Source organism: Leucopleurus acutus (assembly GCF_964270905.1).
Source record: "Leucopleurus acutus genome assembly, chromosome: 11".
In the NCBI taxonomy this organism is placed as follows: Eukaryota; Metazoa; Chordata; class Mammalia; order Artiodactyla; family Delphinidae; genus Leucopleurus; species Leucopleurus acutus.
Genome location: NC_139152.1, coordinates 50388611 through 50415522, shown reverse-complemented (window position 1 = coordinate 50415522; position 26912 = coordinate 50388611). Strand labels below are relative to the sequence as shown.

The following is a 26912-nucleotide window of genomic DNA, read 5'->3' as shown; positions in this document are numbered from 1 at the left end:
TGTTTGTGTCATCTTTCATTTCTTTCAGCAGTGTCTTATAGTTTTCTGAGTACAGGTCTTTTACCTCCATAGGTAGGTTTATTCCTAGGTATTTTATTCTTTTTGTTGCAATCGTGAATGGGAGTGTTTCCTTAATTTTTCTTTCTGATCTTTCGTTGTTAGTGTATAGGAATGCAAGATTTCTGTGCATTAATTCTGTATCCTGCAACTTTACCAAATTCACTGATTAACTCTAGTAGTTTTCTACAGTAGTTTTCTAGTTTTCTGGTGGCATGTTTAGGATTCTCTATGTATAGTATCATGTCATCTGCAAACAGTGACAGTTTTACCTCTTCTTTTCCAATATGGATTCCTTTTATTTCTTTTTATTCTCTGATTGCCATGGCTAGGACTTTCAAAACTATGTTGAATAACAGTGGCGAGAGTGGACATCCTTGTCTTCTTCCTGACCTTAGAGGAAATGCTTTTAGTTTTTCACCATTGAGAATGATGTTTGCTGTGGGTTTGTCATATATAGCCTTTATTTTGTTGAGGCAGGTTCCCTCTATGCCCACTTTCTGGAGAGTTTTTATCATAAATGGGTGTTGAATTTTGTCAAAAGCTTTTTCTGCATCTATTGACATGAACATATGGTTTTTATTCTTCAATTTGTTAATATGGTGTATCACATTGATTGATTTATGTATATTGAAGAATCCTTGCATCCCTGGGATAAATCCCACTTGATCTTGGTGTATGATACTTTTAATGTGTTGTTGGATTGTTTGCTAGTATTTTATTGAGGATTTTTGCATCTATATTCATCAGTAATACTGGTCTGTAATTTTCTTTTTTTGTAGCATCTCTGTCTGGTTTTGGTATCAGGGTGATGGTGGCTGAAACTGACTTTTCAATTAGCATTTATATTTAACATTATAAACACTATAAATCTATAATTTAATCCTCATAACTGTAATCATGCTCACTTTGCAGTTAATGAAATGATACTTTCAGCAACTAACTTGTCAAAAGCCAGATGGCTAGTCTCTGGCAGTCTCCAAAATCCAGTTCCTTTTCATCGCTTAATCTCTTACAGGGAGTCATTTCCATTTCAAATAAAAGAGCTTTAAATGAATTAACAGAAAAATAGAATGTGCCCCGATGTGGAATGCCAAGAGTTGAGACAATAAATACATTAAAGAGATTTTTTCAGAGGAAGTATTATAGTAAAGCAAATGCAGCAAGACAGAAGAAAAATGCGGAGAGTGGAAAGATTTTGGTACATATTAAAAATGTACTTAAATTATAATTGAGGCAAGAATTAATACTGTACGGATTAACAAGTAAAACTACTACACAGGGTGAATGAACAATATTCTGGCATCTGATTCTTCATAATATTAGTCTTTAATAAAAACTTAAACTTTATTAAACTTCAGTGAAATAATTCCAAGTACACTTTGTTATTACTTTTATAACAAATATTCTTATTTCTGGAAATGAAAACTTTATATCTTAATAATGCATCAGTTTAAGTCTTGAATTTGTAAATAAATGCCATATAAACGTTGTGTCACAACTACTGATTTTAATATGCAGTTTACACTTGGAGTATTATCTCCACATATATGAAGTTTCATAAACGTATTTAATCTTAAAAGGTCATTACCCATTTTACATACTTTTAAAGAAACTATGCTATTTCCATCTGAAGTCTTAAGCAGATACTTATTTCCAGAAGTCGAAAAGAAAGTCAAGAAATAAATTTTATGTGAAATAATTGTTATAACATTAATTCAAGTTTTTTAAAGTAAAAAAAACTCTCCATTTTGTAAATGTTTAAATTTTGTTCCTTACTAAGAAAGGTTAAGTTTTACTTTTAAGTAAGGTGGTACCAGTAGCTGTTTGCTATTAAAATTTCCTAATATGAAAGGACTATTTTAGTGTCTAAAATAGACAAATATAAATAGCTAACAATATAACCTAGTCATAGGAGTAGAATCATTAATTAATCATGTTCTAAACTTTTAAGACAACACTCCAATTCCTCTCTTAATATTTTCTGCAGTCAGAGGTTTTGAGATCAAATTGTACTCTCATATTTTTACTGTGAGAGGGAAATAAGACAAAAACAGAAGCACCAGATCACATATACTAATATGGCAACTCTGGTCAAAATACAGCCTATGGTCAATACAGTCTATATACAATGCTAAAAAATCTCTCCAAAGAATAACTAACTATAAATACATGTTATACCTGGAACCAAATTCTTTTATAGTAAATGTGGGAGCCACCTGCAATTAGTAGAAACACAGATAATATTTTATCTCATATGAGAAAATGACTTTTGATGAATTACATTAAAAGATACCATGTAAAATACAAACCAGATTACAGGAGGATATTTCCCTTTACTCTTTTGCCTGTGGATATACATTTTTAAATAGAAGAGAACACACTACACTGCAATTTTGGATATCCAGTGTCTTCAATATTTCACCATTATACTACAGTGCACGTATCTTGTTACTACTGAAGTAAGGAATTAGTGTTTTAAATCTTCCTGATATATATAGCAAACTCTTTTCTACGCAAGTTGGACTAATACTCCAACCACTCCAACAGAATCCTTACAATAACAGATACCATCACTTAACTTTTCCCAATGAGACTGAGGTGGGGGAAAGTGGATGGAGTTGTTTATGTTTTTAATTTACATATCTCTAGTTAATAGTGAACTTGAACATTTAAAATGTTTGTTTTAATTCTCTTATTTTCATTGCCCAGCTGCATCATTTAACTACTTTTCAAGTTGTCTTAAAAAATTTCTCACTGATTTTTATGAGCTTGATATACTAAGAATATCTGCCCTTCCTTTGTCATTTGTAGCAAGAATATTTTCCATTTATTTGCTGTTTAATTTTTAATATGCCTGACAATTAAAATTTTAATTTAATTTAAAGTTTTAAAGAGAAATAGCAATCCAATTTTTCCAATAGCATTTCCTGGATAATCTGCCCATTCTCCATTAGTCTAGGATACTTTCTGATCACATTACATTCTTTTATATATAAAGGTCTGTTTCTGGGCTCTCTTTTCTATTCCACTGATCTGGAGGTATATTCTTGGGTCAGTACTATGCTGTTTGAATTCTTATATCTTTATAACAGGTTGTGATATTTAGTAGGATTAATCCTTTCTCATTGTTTTTCCTTTCCAAAGTTATTTTGGCTAGTATATATTTATAATCCAAATGTATGTTAAAATTAGAATCATTTTGTCAAGCCCCACCTCTCCATATGAATTTTAAGGGAACACTAATTAAACCTATAAATTCAATTAATGGTGCTTTTTAAAAGATTATTTCACGAATAGTTTCAGTCCTTTTGAATTTACCCTTTGGAATAATCAGATGCCATTTATGAACTGGACAAGTAGTGTAAATATTTAACTACATAAATCCTGTAAACCTAATACATAAACTACAATGTATATCTCCAAGAAGTAAAAGGACAATAATCATCTCTGGATTAAAATTCTTCCCATAATTGAATGGACTAATTATAAATAGAGTTTTCTTTTTATCCTTTTATATAAAACCATGCCAATTTTCAAGGTAATACATCCATGTCAGACGTTATAGTGAATCCCAAGTGACTTTGAATCCTTTTTCTTATAGCAATATGGCACACATTTTCATGTAATTTTTGTAAATCCTAAGAATCTGAATACTATTCCTGATGGAGCAAGGGAATTGTTTCTCCAAACTTTTTCAGAAAAAGTAATTGCCTTTTTGATAAACATAAAAATTTGTATGTCTTCCAGTTGAGAATCACTGATAAACACTTTTAAAAAACACTATGTATTGTCTGTGATTACATGTCTAGTTCTAAAATGACATCTGAAATTTATACTGTTCCTAAAAATTTGAATTCTAACAGACTTGTATATATATTTCAATAATTAGTGTTTAGAATGTGAAATTCTGAAAGTGCTTTATTTCTCTTTTAGTAAATTATTGTAGTATATATATTAAATCAAGAAGTTTATACCTCTGCTTGCTTTCTTGTGAAGTTACTCCTTGAAGAACTGACCAGTGATTTAAAAGAAAATCAATTTTAATGCATTAAGACTTTTATCCTAAATTTTAGATACAAGAGATTTTTTGCAACCACAATAGGGCGAGCAATTAAACAAAGAGTTTTTAAGATTCAGTGCTTACTTTCTGTTGTTGATGTTGTTATAATTATTTGATAGAGATGAAGGAGAGATCTTTGGTAAAGTTGAAAAATTGGATGCACCTGGGGACCTTTAAAAATATGAAAATGTTAAATTAGATAAAAAATGCTGAATTTTGAAATTAATTATGAAATAAAGAAAAGAACTACAGATGACAATGTATGTAGTAAATGAATGCTGGAAAACAGATTTATGAGCAAAATCACCATATACCCTTTGGTTTTCAATTTCCAATGTATTTGTTCATATAAAAAGTAATAGTATATAAGGGAACTATTTTCAAAGGAAATTTATCAAATTAAATATAAAACTTGATATTATTCTTAAAAATCTACTAATGCAATACACCCAGTTCTGAGTTCAGGTAACCATTATTAATATTTTACAATCAATAATTTCCTTAAATCAATGGAATTAAAATATTAATTTTTAAAGGAAGCATGTAAAAGAAATCCACTCTGTGTCTCAGTAGGTACTATGGCATTCCAATTATATACAACACAGACACAGATATCATAGATATCTTACCAATTTTTAAAACTGTAAGGCAAGAGGGATGAAATAGCAAAGAGAATTCCAAACATAATCCTGAGATGTAATTTTTGGCCAAGGTTATCCCTGCAAAAACTAAACAGATATAAATCTCACTATCTATTACACACCTCACTAATTCAGAATGTTTTTGGAGAAATCTAAATTACTAATGGCTTTTAATCAACAAATATGCTTTATAGGTATGATTTATAGTAAACAAATCCATTACATAGGAATGATTATTTTAAAGTAGTACTTAAAAGTCTCTAAAAGATTTAATTTCCCTTGTAATTTTGTATACAATTTTAATTTACTAGGCAACATCTAGGTCACGGGCTGTAAGAGGCTAATACTTTCAGTCCAGTATCTCAGTCATCATAAATTCTAAATTAGTGAGGCCCAAAGTGATTACTGTTTAAAAATTATTTTATTTCCTCTACTAAGGTGCTAATGAACAGCAAAATGGTCATTGGGCAGGAAAGTGTAACCTACAAAATTTGCTTTTAGGTAATTTGGATTTTGCTAAATTAAGTGGTGGGTAATAAAATTTCTTACATATAAAATTTTATTTAACTTTTGAAGTTTTATATATTATGAAATATTGGTAAAATTTTTTCCTTCATTTTAAAGGAGAGTTTTTTTGTTGTTGTTGATGCAAGTTATATACAGGTAGATTACATTAAGTGGGACTTCTATTTAGCTGCCTTTCTGATGGAAGACCCTTACAAGATTTTATTTAACTGTACCACCCTCAAATCCAAAAATACAAGCAACCAAGTTTTAATATAAAACAATGTCGAAAACAAATTTAAAAGGTAATTTTAATATACTAATATTTTAAGGTACTAATTTTAAGATATTAATAGAATTAATATTAATATAGAAGTATTCTGGCATTTTCTGCCTTCACATTAAGAATGCTAACTTAGGAAAACAATCTAAAAACACTGAGACTGACTTATAATCAATGAAGGAGGTTAATTTTTCAAAATGTATCCATCTGACTACTATTTAATTCAATTCACTACAACTTTTCAGGTATACAGATAGAAACTGAAATATTCCCTTGAATTTTACTTGTAGTAAAAATTATGAAAATAAAGATTATTTTATTTATAATATTATATTTATTACATATTATATACGGCTGAGGCATATATATATATATATATTTTCCCTTTTTCTGCCCATCTGTGGCCTTTTTACTATTCATTAGCAACTCTATCCCAGAACAGTATTAGAATTTTCTATGAAATTCATTAAAACACTCAAACATTTATTAAATGATTACATTATGCCTTGCCCTTGTTAAGTACTAGGAGTACAAAGAGAGAGACAGTTCCTGATCTCAAATAGCTCATACTCTAATAGGGGAAAATGATACAAGCAAAATAACTATAAAACAGTATAAGTCCTAAAACAAATTTTAAAATTATAACAGAAAGGGCTTCCCTGGTGGTGCAGTGGTTGAGAGTCTGCCTGCCGATGCAGGGGACACGGGTTCGTGCCCCGGTCCTGGAAGATACCACATGCCGCCGAGCGGCTAGGCCAGTGAGCCATGGCCGCTAAGCCTGTGCATCCAGAGCCTGTGCTCCGCAACGGGAGAGGCCACAACAGTGAGAGGCCCGCGTACCGCACACACACACACACACACACACACACACACACACACAAAATCAAATTTTGTGGGTAGTAACATGAAGTGATTTTAAAACGATGTGCACAGTTGGAGGGGTAGTTGGAAACTGGAAAGTTAGAGTACTCCAGGTAGAAAGAATAGCACGTGAAAATGTGTGGGACTATAGAAAGCATGATGTGTTTAGGGAATTACCAATGAATTGGCTGAAAGAGTAGGGTGTAGTGATAGCCACAGAGGTTAGTAAGGTAAGTATGATAATGAAGAACCTTTTTATGTTCTCTGAAGGAATTTGGATTTTATCCAGTTGTGCTGTGGCATGTTGAAAGATTTTAAGAGTATCAACATAATCAGATTTGTATTCTAAAAAGGTAACTTTTGAGGAAGAGAAAGAGACTGAAGATTGGAAGAGCATTTAGGAGACTATAAAAACAACAAAGGTGAGAAGTAATAAAGGCTGGGACTAGGACAGTGGAGTGGGCAAGGGCAACATGTCTTGGAGGTTTAGGAAGCAGTTCTCAAAGTACAGTCCATGGACACTGAGGGGGATACAAGATCCTTTCAGGGTAGCTGTCCATGATCAAAACTATTTTCATAAAAACACAGACGTGTTATTTATTATCTGACCTCCTTCACTATACAAAAACAATGGCAGGTAAAACTGCATAGTGCCAAGGAGGTAGCCATGAAAAACTGTGGTATCATGGATTCAAAATAAGAGAATTTCTTTAGGAGATAGTTATCAAAAAGAAGTATTAAAGAGAGGTCAAATAAACTAGGTTTAAAAAAAGTTAAATAAGGACTTCGTTAAATTCTGAATATTTGGTAAGGAATGGTAAGCACTGCCTTTTTAAACAAGTTGGCTATTAGAAGAAAAACTAAGTGGTATTCAGAAGAAGCTGATGGTCTTGTTTTAAAAGATGGGAGAGATCTGTTTATATCTATAGGTTAGCAAGGAAGATGATACTGGAAAAGAAACAAAAGCATGAACTAATGTTAACTGAGTGTCTACTATACATGTGGCAGTATGCTAGGCATTTATATGTATAGGAGAGAGGAGATAACGAAGGAAAAAACGAGGTCTAGGAAACATTGAGATAAATACTATTGGTAGAGAGACTGTTCTTAAAGAGCATGGAGATCAGAGAGAGCAGGATGGATGTGGTGATCCACAGCTAAATAAAAGTATGATAACACTTTTTACCTCCTGTTACAGACATTATGGTTAATAGTTAGATCACTTATCTATTGTGATTCCAACTTCTGACCGAGATTACACATAGCCCAACCTAGCTAACATTTGTGGAGTTAGTGCAGGGGTTGACTAGTCAATCTGTGGATTATAACCTGAGTTCTTTAACTCTCTTTCTTTGATATAACTTGGAAATTACACTGTTTATTAGCAACTTCGCACTAGTAGCTTTCTGAAGAGACGAGTGAAGAAAATGCTTAGAATATTATACATAAACTAGATATTAAGCCATTTATCTAGTGTTAAAGTGATTTTGGCTAGTTTGGGCTAAGTCTAATATAAGGCAGTGAATCGTCTCTTAACAAGACAGAAGGTAAAACATGAGTTTAGCTGAAATGATTTCATGAAGAGAGAAAATTAAACTTCATCCCTGACAACTGAATGCAGTATTTTAATTTCCCTATTCCCAATATTTCAACTAAAAGCCTGCAATTCAAGGCTAAGCTGAACTTCTTACATGAACAGAAAAATACAGCTTATTCTTTGTAAGTTACCTACATAGTCAACATACATGGAAATCTAATACCATACTGAGCAATCAAAATATAGAGAAATTAAGTCTGAAGGCTGACATAGCAAAAAGTTATTTAAAACTTTTTATAGTTATTTTCAAACCTGATATAAAACAACCCGAATTTGTAAATTTTGACATTATAAAACAAAAACTATCTTATTAAGAAAAACAAGACCAACCTTAAACTTTCCCCATTTCTAACAATCATCCTAAGGTAAGTTCTTAAAGAAAAAGAGAAATTTAAATCTCTTGAAAAATTAAGCACTTTTACTCTTGTGAGATACAGATTAGTTCAGTTCAACAAGCATTTGCTATGTGTCTCCTCTGTATCAGGCAGGGTGTTAAATACTTAAACAAAAGACAATTTAAGGAAATTTATATATGAAGTGTTTCTCATAACCTGATTTGTGTTCCTCGTTTTGACTGCTCTATATGGTATTTGACAAAACATTCCACTTAAAAAAAATAAAATTACAGTTACTCTTCTTTAGCCATTATCAATCTCAACACCAAAACTGCAACCCATTTTTATTTTTGCTGTTATTACAGATATCTCCAAACATACACAAGTCCTCATGTACCCAATATCAGTCATTCAGCTTCAAAAATTATTAACATTCTACCACTCTTGGTTTATTTATAATCTCCTTGGCCTCCACATTCCTTCATGTTTTTGCTGGACAATTTTAAAGCAAATCCCAGACACTTATAATTTCACCTGTAAACACTACAGTATGCATCCCCAGCAGGTAAGAAATCTTTTTTTGATACTATTGTCCGTCCCAATCTAATAGTCAGTTCATGTTCACATTTTTTTCCCCAGTTGTCTCAAAAACTGGGTAGTTTGAATCAGGATCCAAAATAAGTTCATACATATGCAGATTAATTTTAGTAACTTCAAAAGCCCTTACTGCTCCCTACCAGCTAACTTCTCCGGTTTCATCTTACTATGACAATTGTTTATTTTCCATTTGTCCTGACTTTTGTATCTATTCATATAGTTAACTTTGACTTACATGTGTTACTGTAAATTGCTCAAATCTTTTTTAGAACAAACCAGGGGAGAAAGGAAGAAATAAAATAACCAATAATTATTTGTGAGTACCTCTGAATCAAGCATCTATATGAGAACTGAATACTTAAGTTACATTCATTTATGCATGAAATATACTATGTAAATGTCTTAATTTCAATTAAATTTGGATATGGCTTTTAAATACTGAAGCTAACACTAACTAAGAAGCTTGACTGTGACCATGCTATCTTTGGTAAAACTTGGAGACACAGTACTAGGTTATACATTATCTTATCACAACAGAAAGTAGGTAACAGTATTTACATGAAGGAAAGATTTATTTAATCAATGTGCATTTTCAGCATTTCAAAGAAAAATCTGCATACACACTCAAGATCTTAATGAATATTAAATTGAGGAACCTCAAAGTACAGAGTTACGTGAAGTGTGTGTTTATGTACAAGCACAAGCTTTTCCAAAGATTTGGAGTTTGGACCACCAAAATAAAATAACCAGAAAAAACCAGTTTATCGGTAAATACAGTACACAAGAACTTCATTCTACCATTATGCTGCCTTCATCGTTAGGTGACAAACACCCAGGAAAGGATGTGTATATATAAATAACAAACAGATTTACATACAGTTTCTTTTTCTCTCCAGGAATCCTGCCTTTCCAACCAACTACACCTTAGTTATCTTTCTTCTTTCAGTACATTACATGATGAATGACCTATACCAGGTGTTCCATTTTCTGACTAGGTATTCATCCCCTCTTTTCCTACTATTTGTCATTCTCATCATGCTGACATCATTTGTCAAATACACTGAATCTCTTCTGTCTCCCCCCAATTTCTGCATCGTTTAGCACTGCTTATCATTCCCTTTCTTCTAGAAGCTCTTTTTTCCTTTGGCCTCTATGACAAAACAGAATCCAAGTTTTCCTTAATCTACACGACTACCTATTACCTTTGTTTTATACCATTACTTAGGGATACCCTTTAAGGTTTAGTGTACAGTTCTTTACATTTTTAATTAGATAATTCACATACACCTTATATTTCTCACTTCTAGGAATATAACTCCATACCTGCAGTTCTCATTACTCTCCAAGCTTTGGCTCCCTATATTTAACTTCATCCTAGGCAGTTCTGTTTGGCCGTTCCATTACCTCAAACTTTATAGAGTCTCAGAAAAAGTCATTCTATGTCTTCTTCTTTAAAAAAATTTTTTTTTGGAGTATAGTTGATTTACAATGTCGTGTTCTATGTCTTTTTCTTAATGAGACCAATAATAAGAATAAGATAAAATGAGATGAAGCATGAAAGAAAATTTATAAAGACTCAAAATGTCTTTAAAAATGACAAGAAATTGCAGGTTTTAGAATGTTACCCTAGATTTATGGCTCACAGGTTGCATTTCAAATTGAAGACATGTTATTAACTTAAAATATATGAATATGCATGAAGGACAAGAAATGAAAAACTGGCTCTTGAGCCATCCTCTCAACCGCTACATCCAAAATCACTCAATCCCCCATTTCCAGTATTTGAACAAGGTTAAAATTGGTAACAAATTTGTATACTTTCATAGAAACTTTAAGAATGTACTTTCTGTGAACTATAATAACCTGTTCTTTTAGTACCAAAATAAAACTGTCATAACCAAATCTAATCTTTCAAGTAAGCAGAGACTATCATGCTTATAAATACTTAGAAAGTCTCTGTACAGTTTATTGTTAAAATGAAAACACTTTATCTGACAAGAGTTTCCTAATATGAATTTTCAATCTAATAGGTCTATCCACCATTTCTGAATCCATTTACACAGTTAACTGTGCAATTACTATATATGCAAATTGGGCTTAATAACTCTTTAAAAAATTCTAAAGTATATGCTAAGTTTTTCTACCTGTATTTAAACAGGTACAATAGCATAACAGCTGGTGTAAAAAAAATAAAAACAATACTGCAGAGTCACCTAGATGTTTATTATTTATCCTAACTGAAAAATAGTATGCAATGGTTTTATTTATAAAGTGCTTCCTCTCTCCAAGAAGAGCACTCAGGGACAGAGTGCTGTAAAAATACTAATATGCCACTAGATTAAGTTTACACTTAGTGCTTCAGTCACTAATTTGGAATTCTGTTAATCAGAACACCACAGACGGCAGGGGGACAACATATGAGTTAAGAACTACTGGCTTAGTTTTCTATTTGATTTTTTTTTAGCCTCTCATGCCTTACCTTGTTGATTTTGGATTCTTCTCTGAATATTTTCTAGCCCATGAAAACTGCCTCTTCAGTTATCAATGACGCTTATCTTCCTCCACCAGATTTTTACTCACATGTCTCGTCAATATTTTTGAGCAATTAATGAAAACGTCTGAATTAAATCAACTTCTCATGTTACCCTCAAGAATTTTTACTTATTTCAGGAAAACAGCAAAATTTGGACCTTTTTATTTCCATAATGTTAGTAATCTCAAAGGCATTCTTTGAGATAGTTATACCTAAATGAAACCATACAGAAAAAAATTAATAGTACAATTTAGTCAATTAATGAAGTTGTACTGCTTCTAACTGAGGAATAAGGTGTTAACATTAAAAAAATTTTCTGGAAAGTAAGGGATAATCTATTGATTAGGTTTCTCCTCTCTTCAGGAACACCCAGGATTCTACAATTATTCTACTTTAAAATAATTAAAAAAAAAATACAGGATGTGGGCTTCCCTGGTGGCACAGTGGTTAAGAGTCCTCCTGCCGATGCAGGGGACACGGGTTCGTGCCCCGGTCCGGGAAGATCCCATATGCCGCGGAGCGGCTGCGCCCGTGAGCCATGGCCGCTGAGCCTGTGCGTCCGGAGCCTGTGCTCCGCAACAGGAGAGGCCACAACAGTGAGAGGTCCGCGTAACGCAAAAAAAAACCAAACACACACACAAAAACAAGATGTAACTAGCCACACATCTCCAACTGAATAATCAGACTATCCACCCAATGCCAACATCTTTGGAAAATAGTCAAATTTAACAGAATAGAAAAAAAGTTAGAGTGGTTTAAGCTTTTCTAAGGTATCATTAGAAAATACCACGTTTTTGAGAGGTTTTAAGAAATGAGATGCTTAAGAACTAGATTAGAAATGCACGTTCTTGGTCTTCCCTGGTGGCGCAGTGGTTGAGAGTCCGCCTGCCGATGCAGGGGACACGGGTTCGCGCCCCGGTCCGGGAAGATCCCACATGCCGTGGAGCGGCTGGGCCCGTGAGCCATGGCCGCTGAGCCTGTGCGTCCGGAGCCTGTGCTCCGCAACGGGAAAGGCCACAACAGTGAGAGGCCCGCGTACCGCAAAAAAAAAAAAAAAAAAAGAAATGTACGTTCTGATTAACAGAATAGAAAAATAGAGTGGTTTAAGCTTTTCTAAGGTATCATTAGAAAATATCACGTTTTTGAGAGGTTTTAAGAAATCAGATGCTTAAGAACTAGATTAGAAATGCACGTTCTGAAAAAACCTAAGCATTTTAATATTTTAAAAATACAGCATGAATATAAAGATGAAAAATTCAAATTATAAATTGATATCTAGCAGAAAAATCCAGATGGAAAACTTTTGAAAATTTTTTAGGTAGGTTCTTAGGTTTCTAATATAGATTTTGGATTGTCTTAGGGTATATACATTTTTATAAATAGGACTACATATTTTGTTTTGTTTTTGCGGTGTTGTGGAGCACAGGCTCCGGACGCGCAGGCTCAGCGGCCATGGCTCACGGGCCCAGCTGCTCCACGGCATGTGGGATCTTCCCGGACCGGGGCACGAACCCGTGTCCCCTGCATCGGCAGGTGGACTCTCAACCACTGTGCCACCTGTGAGCTTAGCATCACCTGTGAGCTTAGTAGCAATGCAAATTCATGAGCCCTACCCAGATCTACTGAAACAGAAATTCAGGGGATGGGGCTGAGGAAACAGTGTTTTAACAAACTGAACAGGTGATTCTTCGTTCTATCACCATATTATAGCTTTTAATGATTTTTCCTTGGCTTTTGACACTCTAGGTAGGAAACGGTTATGTGCTAAGCAGTATGAGCACTGGACAGACCCCAGGTTAGTGATGTTTATTAGAACTAGCATCTTCATACCATGTTGAGGACGAGGGGTTGTCTCCTGACAGATATGATGACAATTATAAGCATATAAAACAGGCTGTTCTGTATCTTAATAACTTGAAGTTTCTTTCTTGAGGAACTTAAAATTACATGCCTTCTGCTGGAGTTGAATTTGTCTAAGTTACATCTGCTTGTAATGTAACTTCAATGAACACACACAGAATTCTACTTTTCTTTTAAAGTTGCCATTTACCCCAAAAAAAGAATGTGCATCCTTACTTCAATTATATACATATAAATAAATGTTAATTCCTCACTTTTTAAATCTATACTATTTTCCTCCACTACAGGTGTTTTCTCAATGTTCTTGAATATTATAATTTTACACAGTATGTTCTAAGTTTACCTAAATGGTACTGAGTGAAATCTCATTTTGTTTTTATTTTTTCTCTCAACTCTATGTTTTAAAGTTTATCCAGTTTCAAAAATCTCACCACTGTTACTTCTATCTGCTGCACTGGCATTCCACAGTGTATCACCATCATTTTTCTTATTCACTCTACCAGAGACAGATACTTAGCTAGGCTGTCTTCAAATCCCCACTACCACAAACAACGCAGCTACAAAGATTGTATATTCAGGGACCTGTGTGAAAAATTCCACTGAGTGATGGGTCAGAGGGATTAAGCATTCCTGATTTAATTAAACACTGATATATAGCATGGTAGTAGTTTGTACTCCCACCATCTGTACTAAGACTTCTCCTACAACCCTCCAAACACTTTTTATTAGCATCCTTTTAAGTTTTTGTCATTCTGATGGCTATTAGATTGTATCTCATGCTTTAATTTTTCTGATTACTAGTGAGTTTGTGTATCTCCTCAGCTACCTGTCAGCACTTGGGCTTCCCCTTCTTTAAACTATTTATATCTTTTATTTTTTAAAAGCTTGTTTGCTTTGTTTCTGTTAATTCACAGCAGTTCTTTGTACACTGTGGGTATTATTCTCTTGTAGGTTTTAGATTTTCTAAAACCGACATTTGACTTTGTATATGGTTCCTTTAACAGAAATACTTAATTTAATGCAATCAAACATTAATTTTCGCACTATGTTCTGTGATCCCTAAGTCACAGATATTTTCCAAAATATCTTATTAGCTTTAAAGCTTTACATTTCTTATTTGAGTCTTTAGTCCTTCTGGAGTCTTTGTATGTAATGTGTAAGGCAGTGATTCTGCTTTCTTTTCTCCAAATAGTACTCCTAATAAAATCTAAGCACCTATCTGCTTTAAGCAACCTGTTTTTCACTGCTGAGCAGTGCCACTTACCATACATACAGGAGTTTTTCTTAGCTCACTAGTTTATTCCAGTCTATTTGCCTTTCTTTTGCTAGTGTCATAGTGTTTTTATTACCATAGCTTTGCAGTAATCCTTACTATCTAGTAGGTAAACACTTCCCTTCCTCCTCTTTGTCAAAACTGACTTAGCTAATCCTGGATCTTTATTGGAATATGTTAATTTTAGAATGAGTTTCTGAAGTTTCTCACACACACAAACAGAGGGAGAAAAAAAGGTCAGGATAGAATTTTGTTTCTGTATTTTAAAATTTATTTTATTTCCTTTTGGCTGCTATGGGCCTTCGTTGCTGCGTGCAGGCTTTCTGTAGTTGTGGTGAGCGGGGGCTACTCTTCATTGCAGTGCGCAAGCTTCTCACTGCAGTGGCTTCTCTTGTTGCGGAGCACAGGCTCTAGGCATGAGGGCTTCAGTAGTTGTGGCATGTGGGCTCAGTAGCTGTGGCTCGCGGGCTCTAGAGCGCAAATTCAGTAGTTGTGGTGCACAGGCTTAGCTGCTCCGCGGCATGTGGAATCTTCCTGGATGAGGGCTCGAACCTGTCCCCTGCCTACTGCTATATCAGTAGTTATAGTTGAGTCAGAGACCCTATGGCCCATAAAGCTAAAAATACTTAATCTGGTTCTTCATAAAAAAGAATGCTGACCTATGGGTATGGAAAACACCTATTAATTTTTACAGATTAATCTTGTATTAGATAATGTTGCTGAATTCTCTTAGTTCTAGTAGTCTGCTGATTGTTTTTGGATTCTATGTAGATTGCATCATATGTAAATAGTGAATTTTATTTCTTTGTAAAATTCTAATCTTATTTGGTTTGTGTTCAAAATTTCTCAATTAAATGTTTGCTACAGATTTTGGGTTTATAGGTTTTAACAAGTTAGGAGAATTCCCTTTTATTCTTAGTTTTTCGAGAGTCTTTTCACACACTAGATACTGATTAAAATTTTTTTTTGTATTCTAATGAACTATCACTTGGCAATTTAGTTTATTAGCTAGGTTAGCAATTACTAAATTATTTATTTATTTATTTAAGAATCATTATTTTAAGGTTTCAAAACACAAATTCACAACCTCTTATCAGAAAATCTGAAATTCCAAAGTTTCTGAAAACTTAAAAAATTTTTCATAATTCACTTCAGGGCAATCTAACCTGAACTGAAATGATGCTATTTACACTCCTTCTTTATCTTACTTAGTGTGGATACTTACTGAATATTAATGTGCTTAACTATAAGAGTCCCCCTGGACTCTACAAAAATAGTAAAATAATAGGTGGCACACGTACCATATTACTTCTCAGAGGTTTAGAAAGTCCAAATATTGAAATACAACTAGCCCTAAGTGTTTCTGATAATCTTAAAACCCTTAAAAATATTTCCTCCCATTCGGCATGTTGCCTTTTCACTCTGTTGATTGCTTCCTTTACTGTGTGGAAACTTTTTAGCCTGATGTAGTCCCTTTTGTCTATAACTGCTTTTGTTGCTTGTGCTTTTGGTGTCATATTCATGAAATCTGCCTAGACCAATGTCATGAAGCTTTTCCCCTAAGATTTCTTCTAGATGTACAGATACAGGTTTTTTTTTTTTTTAACATCTTTATTGGAGTATAATTGCTTTACAGTGGTGTGTTAGTTTCTGCTTTATAACAGGGTGAATCATTTATACGTATACATATGTCCACATTATCTCTTCCCTCTTGCATCTCCCTCGCTCCCACCCTCCCTATCCCACCCCCCCCATCCCACCCCTCTAGGTGGTCACAAAGCACCGAGTTGATCTCCCTGTGCTATGCGGCTGCTTCCCACTAGCTATCTGTTTTACATTTGGTAGTGTATATATGTCCATGCTACTCTCTCACTTCGTCCCACCTTACCCTTCCCCCTCCCCGTATCAGGTCTTATTTTTAAATCTTTAAACCACATATCTGGTAAGGGGTTAATATCCAAATATATAAGAAACTCATTACAATTCAACAGCAAAACCCCCAAATAACCAGATTAAAAAATGGGCCTGAGACTTCTTTGAATAGACACTTCTCTAAAGAAGGCATACAGACAGGTAATAGGTATATTAAAAAGATGTTCAACATCAGAAATCATTGGGGAAATGCAAATCAAACCACAATGAGATACCACCTCACACCTGTTAGGATGTCTATTATCAAAAGAACAAAAGATAATAAGTACTAGCAAGAATGTGGGGAAATTGGAACCCTTGCATACTGTCGGTGGAAATGTAAGATGGTGCAGCTGCTATGAAAAACAGTATGGAAATTCCTCAAAAAATTAGAAATAGAACTAGCATATGATTCAGAAATCTCATTTCTGGGTATATATCCAAAGGAAATGAAATCAGTATCTTGAAGAGACATCTGCACTCTCAAGTTCACTGCAGTATAATTTACAATAGCCCAGATAATGAAAACAACCTAAATGTCTATTGACAGATAAATGGATAAAGAAAATATGGTATATATATACAATGGAATTTTATTCAGCCTTAAAAAAGCAAGGAAATCATGCCACATGTGATAACACTGATGAACCTAAGGGACAGTATGCTTGGTAGAGTAAGCCAATCACAGACAAATACTGTATGATTCCACTTATATGAGGCTATGTAAACTAGTCAAACTCATAGAAACAGAGAGTAGAACGGTGGTTCCCAGGGGCTGGGGGAAGGGAGAAGTGAGGAATTACTCTTCAACAGGAATAAAGTTTGTTATACAAGATGAATAAATTCTAGAGATTTGCTGTACAACAATGTGCCTACAGTTAACAATACTGTAAGCACACATTTAAAACTTTGTTAACAGGGCAGATATTAAGTTATGTTTTCTTACAATTAAAAAAAAAGTTAAAAAGGTTTCTAATCACTCATTTACCATCAAAAGCAATTCTTATACTCCTTTATCTCTACTTGTGCTGTTATATTCTAAAACACGTATCTAAATAAATAAAATATTGCTTTCACGATTAGATTTAAAATATGTTGCTTTCACATCAGATTCATTTTCATAAAGAGCATTCTTTTAACAGACACTTTTAAAAATACCACAAAATGCTTGAAAAATATTAAATAAAATGTTTAATAGTGATTTGATTGTATTAGACAATGCACCATTACATTTATAACGTATTTATACTGTACCTTATTCTAAAAGAGATTAGAATTGGAAGGCTTTTAAATTACAGCATATTCATTTAAGTGCAAACTTAGATAACTTCTTTACGAGAATAAAATATTAAAATATAAAGAAGTTATATATATTTACAATTGCAATACACAATTAGGTTCTTCTATCATTCTGGATTTTATTATCTGAAATCAAAGCTTCAACATCATGCACTGAGCCATAAAAAGTGGGAGCACTTACTTAGGAGTAGAAGGACCCCTTGGCCATGTTCCGTCTTCATTCTTCTGTTCTATCACTAACACCTGCAAATAAGACACAATAAAAGAGTGTTTTTCCTTAACCCTGAAGTTAAAATAGCTTTAGAAGATTAGCTGTATATGCTAAGAAACTAAAGTAACTCTGTGATGACTTAAAGGACACAGTAGACAAGGTGAAGAGGTATTTGCATTTTGATTCCAAAGCTGGCCAAGGGAGATAAAGAGACCTTAAATATAAGAAGTCAGCAATGACGGTCAGAAAGAAAGAAGGTAAAACACTACAAGGAAAATCACTGGTTCTATGACTTTAAGTATAAAAAACTAGATGCAATATAAGTTCCTTGAGTTTAGGGCACACTTTCTATTTCTCTTCTATTTGTAGCTTGTAAAAGTACTGTGCAAAAAACAGATGCTTAATAAATGGTTATAGTTGTTGTTAAACATACTGATGTATGATCTCAGTCAGCTATTATTATGCAAATACTGAGGAGCAGTGGCAAAGATAATCCCAAATTACAGAGTATACATAATTACACATAATTTGTTTGGGGCTTTGAAATTTGTCTTTATTTACATTATAAAATTATAAAATCTTTTAACATAGAAACAATAGAGCCATGTGTGTGAGAATCAGACTAAGTTCCCTACTGCAGCATGGTCAGGGTAGACAAAAAACACCTCTAATAAATGAAAAGTACAGGCTAAGGTGAGCTATACTTTATTTTAAAACATCCCAGAATCTTTTTTCATATGTTTCAGTCTAAAAAAGAAGGCTTTCTTCTAGTTTTTACTAGGGGCAAGTCTGTGCAAAGAAGAAAAACTAACCAAAATAATTAAGTTAACAAAAGAAATATGTGATCATCTCAACAAGTTAATATCTAAATTTCCACAGGAAACCTATAATATAGAAAACATGCCTTGAAGTAAATTCAAGGCATTAAAAATTTGTATATATTCTACATATTCAGTTTCATTAACTCTTGTTTCTTAAAATTGCAATTTTGTAACCTGTTCTGTATACTCTTAGTAATATACTTTTGAGTATATGTTTCAGGCAATTTATAAGCTGGCATTTGGATCTTAACCATGTAAAATGTAAGCCTGATTCAGAACACATATACCAATGAAATAGCGATTTAAAAAATTCATGGAATCTTGCTGTTGAAAGAGTATGCTAATTAAAATACTAAAGTTGTCTTTTAAAAGAAAAAGTTATTTCCTACATTCAAAAAACACACATGAGGGACGTCCCTGGTGGTCCAGTGGTTAAGACTCTGCACCCCCAGTGCAGGGGGCACGGGTTCAATCCCTGGTCAGGGAACTAAGATTTCTGCATGCCACATGGTGTGGCCAAAAAAAACAAACAAAAAAACACACACACATGAAGTATATGTAACATATAATGAATAAGTGCACTGTATACCTGCCATCCTGATCCCTCCCTGATCATATTTCTCTCCTTACCTACCACAGACAATTAACCATTATGCTCAACTGGCATCATTCTGATATATATTTACATATTTTTACATATTTATAAAATTGAATTTAGTGAGTAGTTTTTAACTTCTGAAGGTTTTCCTTTGCTACAACTTATAACTCTACAGACATCTACATAGAAATTATATTATATAAAAAAAGATATATACATACATACAAACTTTGTCTCTAGGAGGACTTAAACCAGTTATAAAACAAAAGATTTTACCTACAGAAAATTTCAAAGTTATGCATTTAATATAATTATTTATGGCTTGTTATTTAAAGGAAGGTCTTAAAGCTGAAGAATCAAGTAAATATTTAAAGTTCAACTGTAACCTTTAATTCCTAGCAGTATTTGTACTTTAAATTCTTTTTGTCTTTTTTATCTTCCCGGACCGGGGCACGGACCCATGTCCCCTGCATCGGCAGGCGGACTCTCAACCACTGCGCCACCAGGGAAGCCCCAAATTCTTTTTGTCTTTACAGTCACAGATATTAATGTTGAATGCCACCAGAAATGTTAAAACTCACTTGTTTATTCAAATGTATCATTTTCTGAATAAAATTTTGCTCATGGTTAAAACTTTAACTCAAAATGAAATTATTTTTTAAAAGATTTTAAGATTTAATTAAATTGAACACACACATACAAGGGAGAGAGATAAAGACCACCCATTTTGGGAGATAAACTCTTCAATAATGTATCTTCATTTCACTTTCTAATGAGGATACTTTTATTTCAGTAAAAAAACAAAACAAAAAAAACCAAACTTCTTTTAAGTCTAAGATAGTGTTTAGTTCATTTATCATCAGTCAGAAAATAACTGGTACAAAACCTAGAAAATTTAATCCATGTTCTTTGAACCATTCCTATTTCAAAAGATCAAAGGTCCCTAAAGATATTTTATAAGAATAATATATTTAATAAGATAGTTAATCTTCTTATTAAAATAATTTATTGTCATCTTCATTCTGATAAATGCATTCCTATCAAGAATAACAAATTAAATTCTCTAAGCCTTGGTTTTCTAATGTACATGATGAGTAGAATAACAGCCATTACTCAGAATCAATTACTGAAAAGATTTAAGGATATAATCTTATATATTTTAAATTGTACTCCTGGAGCTACCTCAAGGCCTGATGGATGGTAACCAAGGAGAGAAGTGTATGTCTATTTGGAAGACAGAAAGAGGAAGTTGGCTGGCTAAGGAGGGGAGTGTTGACTAACCAGTAGAGTTCCAAATGTCTCACACACTCAGCTTCAACTGGGTAACTCCTTTTTTTTTTTTTTTTTGCGGTACGCAGGCCTCTCACTGTTGTGGCCTCTCCCGTTGCGGAGCACAGGCTCCGGATGCACAGGCTCAGCGGCCACGGCTCACGGGCCTAGCCGCTCCGCGGCATGTGGGATCTTCCCGGACTGGGGCACGAACCCCAGGCGGCAGGCGGACTCTCAACCACTGCGCCACCAGGAAAGCCCTGGGTAACTCCTTTTAATTGTAATACATATTATTAGATTTCATAAGATTTCACGTAAGAATATAATGGCTAAAATAAGTCTGAAAATCACTGTTTTATAGCTGAGTACAATACTTGATATATAGTAGGCATTTGCTAAAAAATTAATTTCCTTCTGTTCCTCTGAGTTTAATAACTTACATCATGTATCAGTATCAATTTTAAATAAAACAGAACAAAACAAAACAAAAAACTTCCATATACTAGAGTGGCAGGCTCTGGGTTAGGTACTAAAATAAAAATAAATAGGACACAAAGTCCAACTAAAAACAGGACCTCACAGTCTAGTTGGGGAGCTTAATATATAAATAACTTAATGAATGATACAAGACACATATGTAAATCACTATGGAAGTTAAGGGAGAAATTTCTTCTCCAAAGTAAAACAAATCCTATACCTCAACTAGATACTGAGATAAATAGATCAGGGAAGGCTCAAGAAATGATGTGACAAATTTTGAATTGGAATTTGAAGGATGAATAATCTGATCTGGTTAGATTATATGAAAGGATGGGATGCTTAATTTCAATATTTGGATGTTTAAAAGGACTTTTTCTGGATGAATGCAGGGACTGGGGCAACAGGCAGATGGAACAACATATATGAAAGCACAGGAGTATGGAAAAGCATAGCAGGCTTAGGGAACTATACGTAGTTCAGTTTGGTATTATTAGAGTGTAGATCTAAAGGCAAGGATAATCGAAAGATGCTGGAAGACTAGGCAAAAGGATAAACCATGACTTGCATGCTGCATTAAGGTGCCTGGACTTTATTCTGCAATTGTTAAGGAGCCAGGAAAGGTTTATGAAAAGGAAATAATAAGGTTTACATTTTAGAAAGAGTATTCTGACAGAAATACGGAAGACTGAGAACGAACATGCAAAAGACTGGAAGTAGAGGGATTTGTTAAGAGATTATGGAAAGATAAGGGGTGAGAATGGGATACAAAGATTAATTAAAGAGATATTTAGAAGGTGGAAGCAGTAGAACTTGCTGATTGTGTCTAAAAGTCTTCATTTCTCAACACATTCATTTCTTTAGATTCTGTCATAAAGAAAGACCAAACTGGGGGTTGATACCTTCTAGCAGGGGTTGGCAAACTAAGTTCACTTAGCTCACTGACTGCTTTTCTAAATAAAGTTTGTTGGAACATAGCCATATCCATTTTTTACATATTATTTATGGCTACTTTCTTGCTACTACAATGGCAAAGTTGTAGTCGTGACAGAGACCTTACAGACCACTGAGCCAAAAATATTTATTTGATCCTTTACAAAAAGTTTGCTGACCCCTTATTAGCTATTTTTCAATGGAAAATAATTTCTTTTTAAAAAGTAGGTTATTCTCAAGCTCAAGGAGAGAAGCAAAAGTTATAATTAGTGACCAGCAGGGATAGAGAAGAGTTAGAAAGAGGAAACCAGAAACAGTAGAATCCATTGTAGATTGTCAGGATAGCCATAAAGTTTGTGACTCCCAAAAACTTCATGTATAATATGCTTAAAATAAACAGTATTGCTAAAAAATACCTGTCCTTGGTATAAACCAGCATCCTGAATGGTGCTGTCTGGTTTATTCAGTGGTTCAAATGTATTACTCATGTATTTGTTCCACAATCTGGTCTCCTTTTCATCTGGAATATTGAAGATTTTTCTTATTTCCTTTTCAATTGTATCTAGATTTAAGGAGGAAAGATACGTAAATATAATATTTAAAAATATACCACAGAGAGTTAAGTGCTCACTAACATAAAAATCCTAAATTTAAATTACTGATATAATAGCAAGAATAGATGAACAAATATGTAGGAAATACATAAAAACAATAAAGAAAAATTTTAAGACCAGGTATACTTTTTAGGAACAAAATGGTAATTATAACTCAGATGATTACTTTGGGAAATTAAGACCTCAAAAGGTAAGAGTTCAATCATATAACACTAAAATATAATTTATGTTATACAGGATGAACTTTAACTTTTTACACATAAAATCAATATATTTTCTAATGATATGTTGGAGTTAGAAATTAAAGTATGACTCAGAGATGCCACAGATAAAAAATATTTTAAGTTATAACCAATTTCCAAATAATTTATATTAAGTTGAATACAATTTACAGTTTAAATAGCTAACGAAAATTAAATAGAATATAGGGACACAAAGAAAAGTGCCTTCTTTGAAGAGAGGTCTGAATTGGTCAAAATTTCTTGTTTCCAAGGTAAAGCCATATATTTTCTTTATTTCTAAGCCAATTATCTGAACGGAAGAAGTCTTTCTTTTAAAAAACCGGAGCAGCTTAATCTGCTGTAAAATAAGATATAGGAGTGTCTACATGTTTGAGAATAATTAAGTTTCGGTACCATATTTAGATGAATCTTTTAAAGTACATAAACATTAGAAAGAGATATTAGAAAATATTACTATATCTATCAAATTATGGTCAATAACTTACCTAACTTAGACTCAAGAAAATTACACTTAATATATTTTATGACATATAAAGAAATATGAAATACTTCTAAATTTTAGAATACTTGATTAATTTTGGAAAAACCATTATTTGTAAAATACTAAACCTAAAAATACACGTTCTCTTAAAAAATATAAAAACCCACATCTATCCTACATAATTAAACTTAGTCCAATAACACTGTTTATGTTCTACTTAGCAGCTAATGTTCTTTAATAGTCTTATAGTCAATGACAGTTTGATTAAGGCATTAAATAAGTAGTAAATACTATAGTGTATTTCAAAACCTAATGCAAACTAGCCAGAACATTTAAAAAATTACATTAAAGAAATATAAATATACTGTAAGTACTGCTTTCTATTTTGGCGGCATTAATTTTTTTTATTGAACTGTAAATGTATACAGAAAAATGCACAAATCATCAGTATATAATGATAAATTTCCATAGTGGATACACCCGTGTAAGCAGTACCCAGATCAAGAAACAGAAAATAACGTAGGAAGGACGACAAAGGAAGAAGCCAAGGAAGGGAGGTCATTTTAGTCTTTCTATAAAAATGAATACTTCTTTCCTGATTGAAGAAATAAATCTTGCTCATTGCAAAAATTCAGAAAATACAAGTACAAATAAAATGTCCACCTAGAAATAACCACTGTTAACATTTTGATACTTCTTCCAGGCATTTTTTTCTATTAATACATACATATTTATATACATAATATAATATATACCAACACATATGGAAATGCCCCCTTTATTGAGTTTTGAAAAGGGTAATGCAAAGACCCTGAGATGGGAATGTATTTGGCATGTTTTAGAAGAGAACGGTGCACCAATGTGGCTAAAGTGGAATGAGCAAGGTGGAAATAAGACCATAAAGGTACACATGTAGGATCATACAGAATTGAGGCAGTTATGAAAGTATTCTATTTTATCTGATTAAGAAGAGAAGTCATTTAGGAGTTTTGAGCAGAGAAGTGGTATGATCCAATTGACACTTCAAATGTTCACTTTTGCTGCTAGTGAAAACAAACTGCAGGATGTCAAGGGTGAGAGACTAGGCTACTACAGAAATCCAAACCAAGGTGGTAACTGTGGAAGCAATGTTAAGTGGTCAGACTGGGAATAGATTCTGAAGGCACTGCTTAGAAGATACATTGCTAAATTATATGCAGGGTGAGAAATACAAGAGAATCAGAATGATGCCAAGGGTTTTGGCCTAAGCAATTAGAAGAGTGCAAGTGACGATTACTCAGATGAGGAAAAATGACAGGGTAGTAGCTTTTAGGGGGAAGGGAGAGAGTTTAGTTTCATATATGTTATCTTTAGATTCTCATCAGACACATGTGAAGATATGGAATGGTTGAAACTGGAATTAAGGGAGAGTCTGGGTAGGAGATATAAGACATCAATATACAGAAAAGTATTTAAAGCCAAGGGACTAGACGAAGTCATCAAGGAAAAGAAAGAAGATCCATATACTGAGCATATCACACTGATGTTCTGAGGTCAGAAATATGAAGAGGATCTTACAAAGGACTCTGAGAAGATGCAGCCAGTGAGAACTTGTACCCTGGCAGCCATGTGAAGAGAAAATATTTCTAGATGGAAAAGTCAGTAAGTATGTTAATTTTTGCTGGCACTTCGACCACTGGATGTATCAATGTAGAATTAGAGACCATCACAGAAGCAGAACCAAGGAAGTGGTTGGTCTGATTTAGTGGGTTCAAGAGAGAACGGGAGCAGAGGAAGTGGTAGCCAGAAAGCAGTTTGCTTAAACTGAAATTTGGCAAGTGCAGTTGTAGATAATGACAGCCTAGGGTATATCTATGGGAACTGGTGGTTGAGGCTGGATGCAGATCAAGATCACTGGAGTTGAGAATGTCAAGGTATTGAGAACATGTGCATATTTTTCTGTATATTAATCCGACTCTATTAGGCAGTTAATGAAAAGCATAAAGAGATAAAAATATATTAACACAGAAAACAGAAATAAAATTATTGTGACAAACATTTCTAGTAGGAACATTTAATAAGAAAGTTAAGCAGTTCTATTAATTTTATAAACATAAAGCATTTTTCAAATTTTATAATAAAATTATTTTTCAGTGGTATCTTTAAAGAAAAAATAAGAACAAGTTTTATCTTCCTTATTGACACATGTTCAATACCCAAATATATCAATTTAGGGAGAAAAATATTAAAAAGGCAAAGTCTTTTGGCTCTGAACATGGTAAATTATTTAGATCCTACCTATGGCTACTATCATTTTTATTATAAATCAATGTAGGCATTACTAGCTGAAAATGGAACATTTTATTATTTGGTAAAAACAGAAAACAGGTGCTTATATTTCTTAATTCCATTTACAAAATTTGTATACTGTATTTCATGTACATAGCTATTTTGATCCTTTTTAATCAAGACTGAAAAAACACACAGGGAAAAATATACATCTCGTATTTCCTTTCTTATCAAATTCTTTGTTTCAAAACTCACTTCCTAAAGAAACACAAAATCAACCCAATTAACATTTGCACAGATTGTATAAGGCAGCAAATTAAGAAGTGAGACTCTGGTATAAGAGGCTGGGTTAAGGAGTTAAAATACTGGCTCTATCACTTGGTACCAGGGTGCACCTATGTAGGTTACTTAACCCTTCTTAGCCTAGGCTTTATCACCTTTAAGATGAGGGTACAGTAATGTTGAGGTTTAAATAAGAAATTTCCTGTAAAGTGCCTAAAGCATAGTAAGTATTCAATAACTGCTAACTATTATAACCATAACAATGAAGTTTCTAAAATTCCTGGCTTGATTAATTTTTGCAAAACTTTTTGCTTAAAAAGCAAACTTGCTCTAATATAGATTTTCAAATTTTTAAAACTACAGTAAGGAATTGTGTCCCACTATACACATATATGTTGATATTTTCTATTCTGATATTTTCCATTCCATTCTCTTTACTCCACAAACTGCTTAATGACCACGAAAGTATAGACAACACAGTTTGAAAAAACTGTTCTAGTAAGAAATGTTAGCTATATGAAAAAATTTATTCATATACAATTTTAAGGCATATAGCCAATGTATGTAGCATTTTAAAGTATTAGTAAATTTAAGCTATGCTAATTAACATCTATGTAAATCATAAACTTTTTGAAGCAGAGATTCTTTACAAATCATCTCCTTGATAATTCTTACCTAGTACTTAATGTAAAAACTCCAAAATGCTTGTTTTGAGTTCAGAAATTAAACCTTAGATCTTCATATAATGAGTTTTAAAATATTTTTCAGTGAACTAATGTTCTAAAATAAGTTTCTTATTGTCTCATATAACATGTATATATATATATATAATTTTCCTATAGAAATGAGGTAAGAAACAAAGAAACTTTAATACCAAAAGTTTAATACCAAACTTTAACTAG

The 26912-nt window shown here is 33.2% G+C and overlaps 1 protein-coding gene across 3 annotated transcripts in view; it reads right to left on the bottom strand.

The window, feature by feature from the left end:
- USP15 (ubiquitin specific peptidase 15) overlaps nucleotides 1-26912 on the bottom strand; it is a 126609-nt gene that overhangs the window by 52104 nt on the left and 47593 nt on the right. For 2 of the 3 annotated variants that reach the window (XM_082849993.1, XM_082849996.1), the window contains exons 5-7: nucleotides 22540-22685; nucleotides 17996-18057; nucleotides 4205-4291 (exon numbers count right to left, since the gene is read on the bottom strand). In XM_082849993.1, coding sequence (XP_082706119.1) covers nucleotides 4205-4291; nucleotides 17996-18057; nucleotides 22540-22685 — 295 coding nt within the window. The remainder of the gene's footprint in view (nucleotides 1-4204; nucleotides 4292-17995; nucleotides 18058-22539; nucleotides 22686-26912) is intronic. The other variant, XM_082849994.1, reaches the window with a different exon arrangement.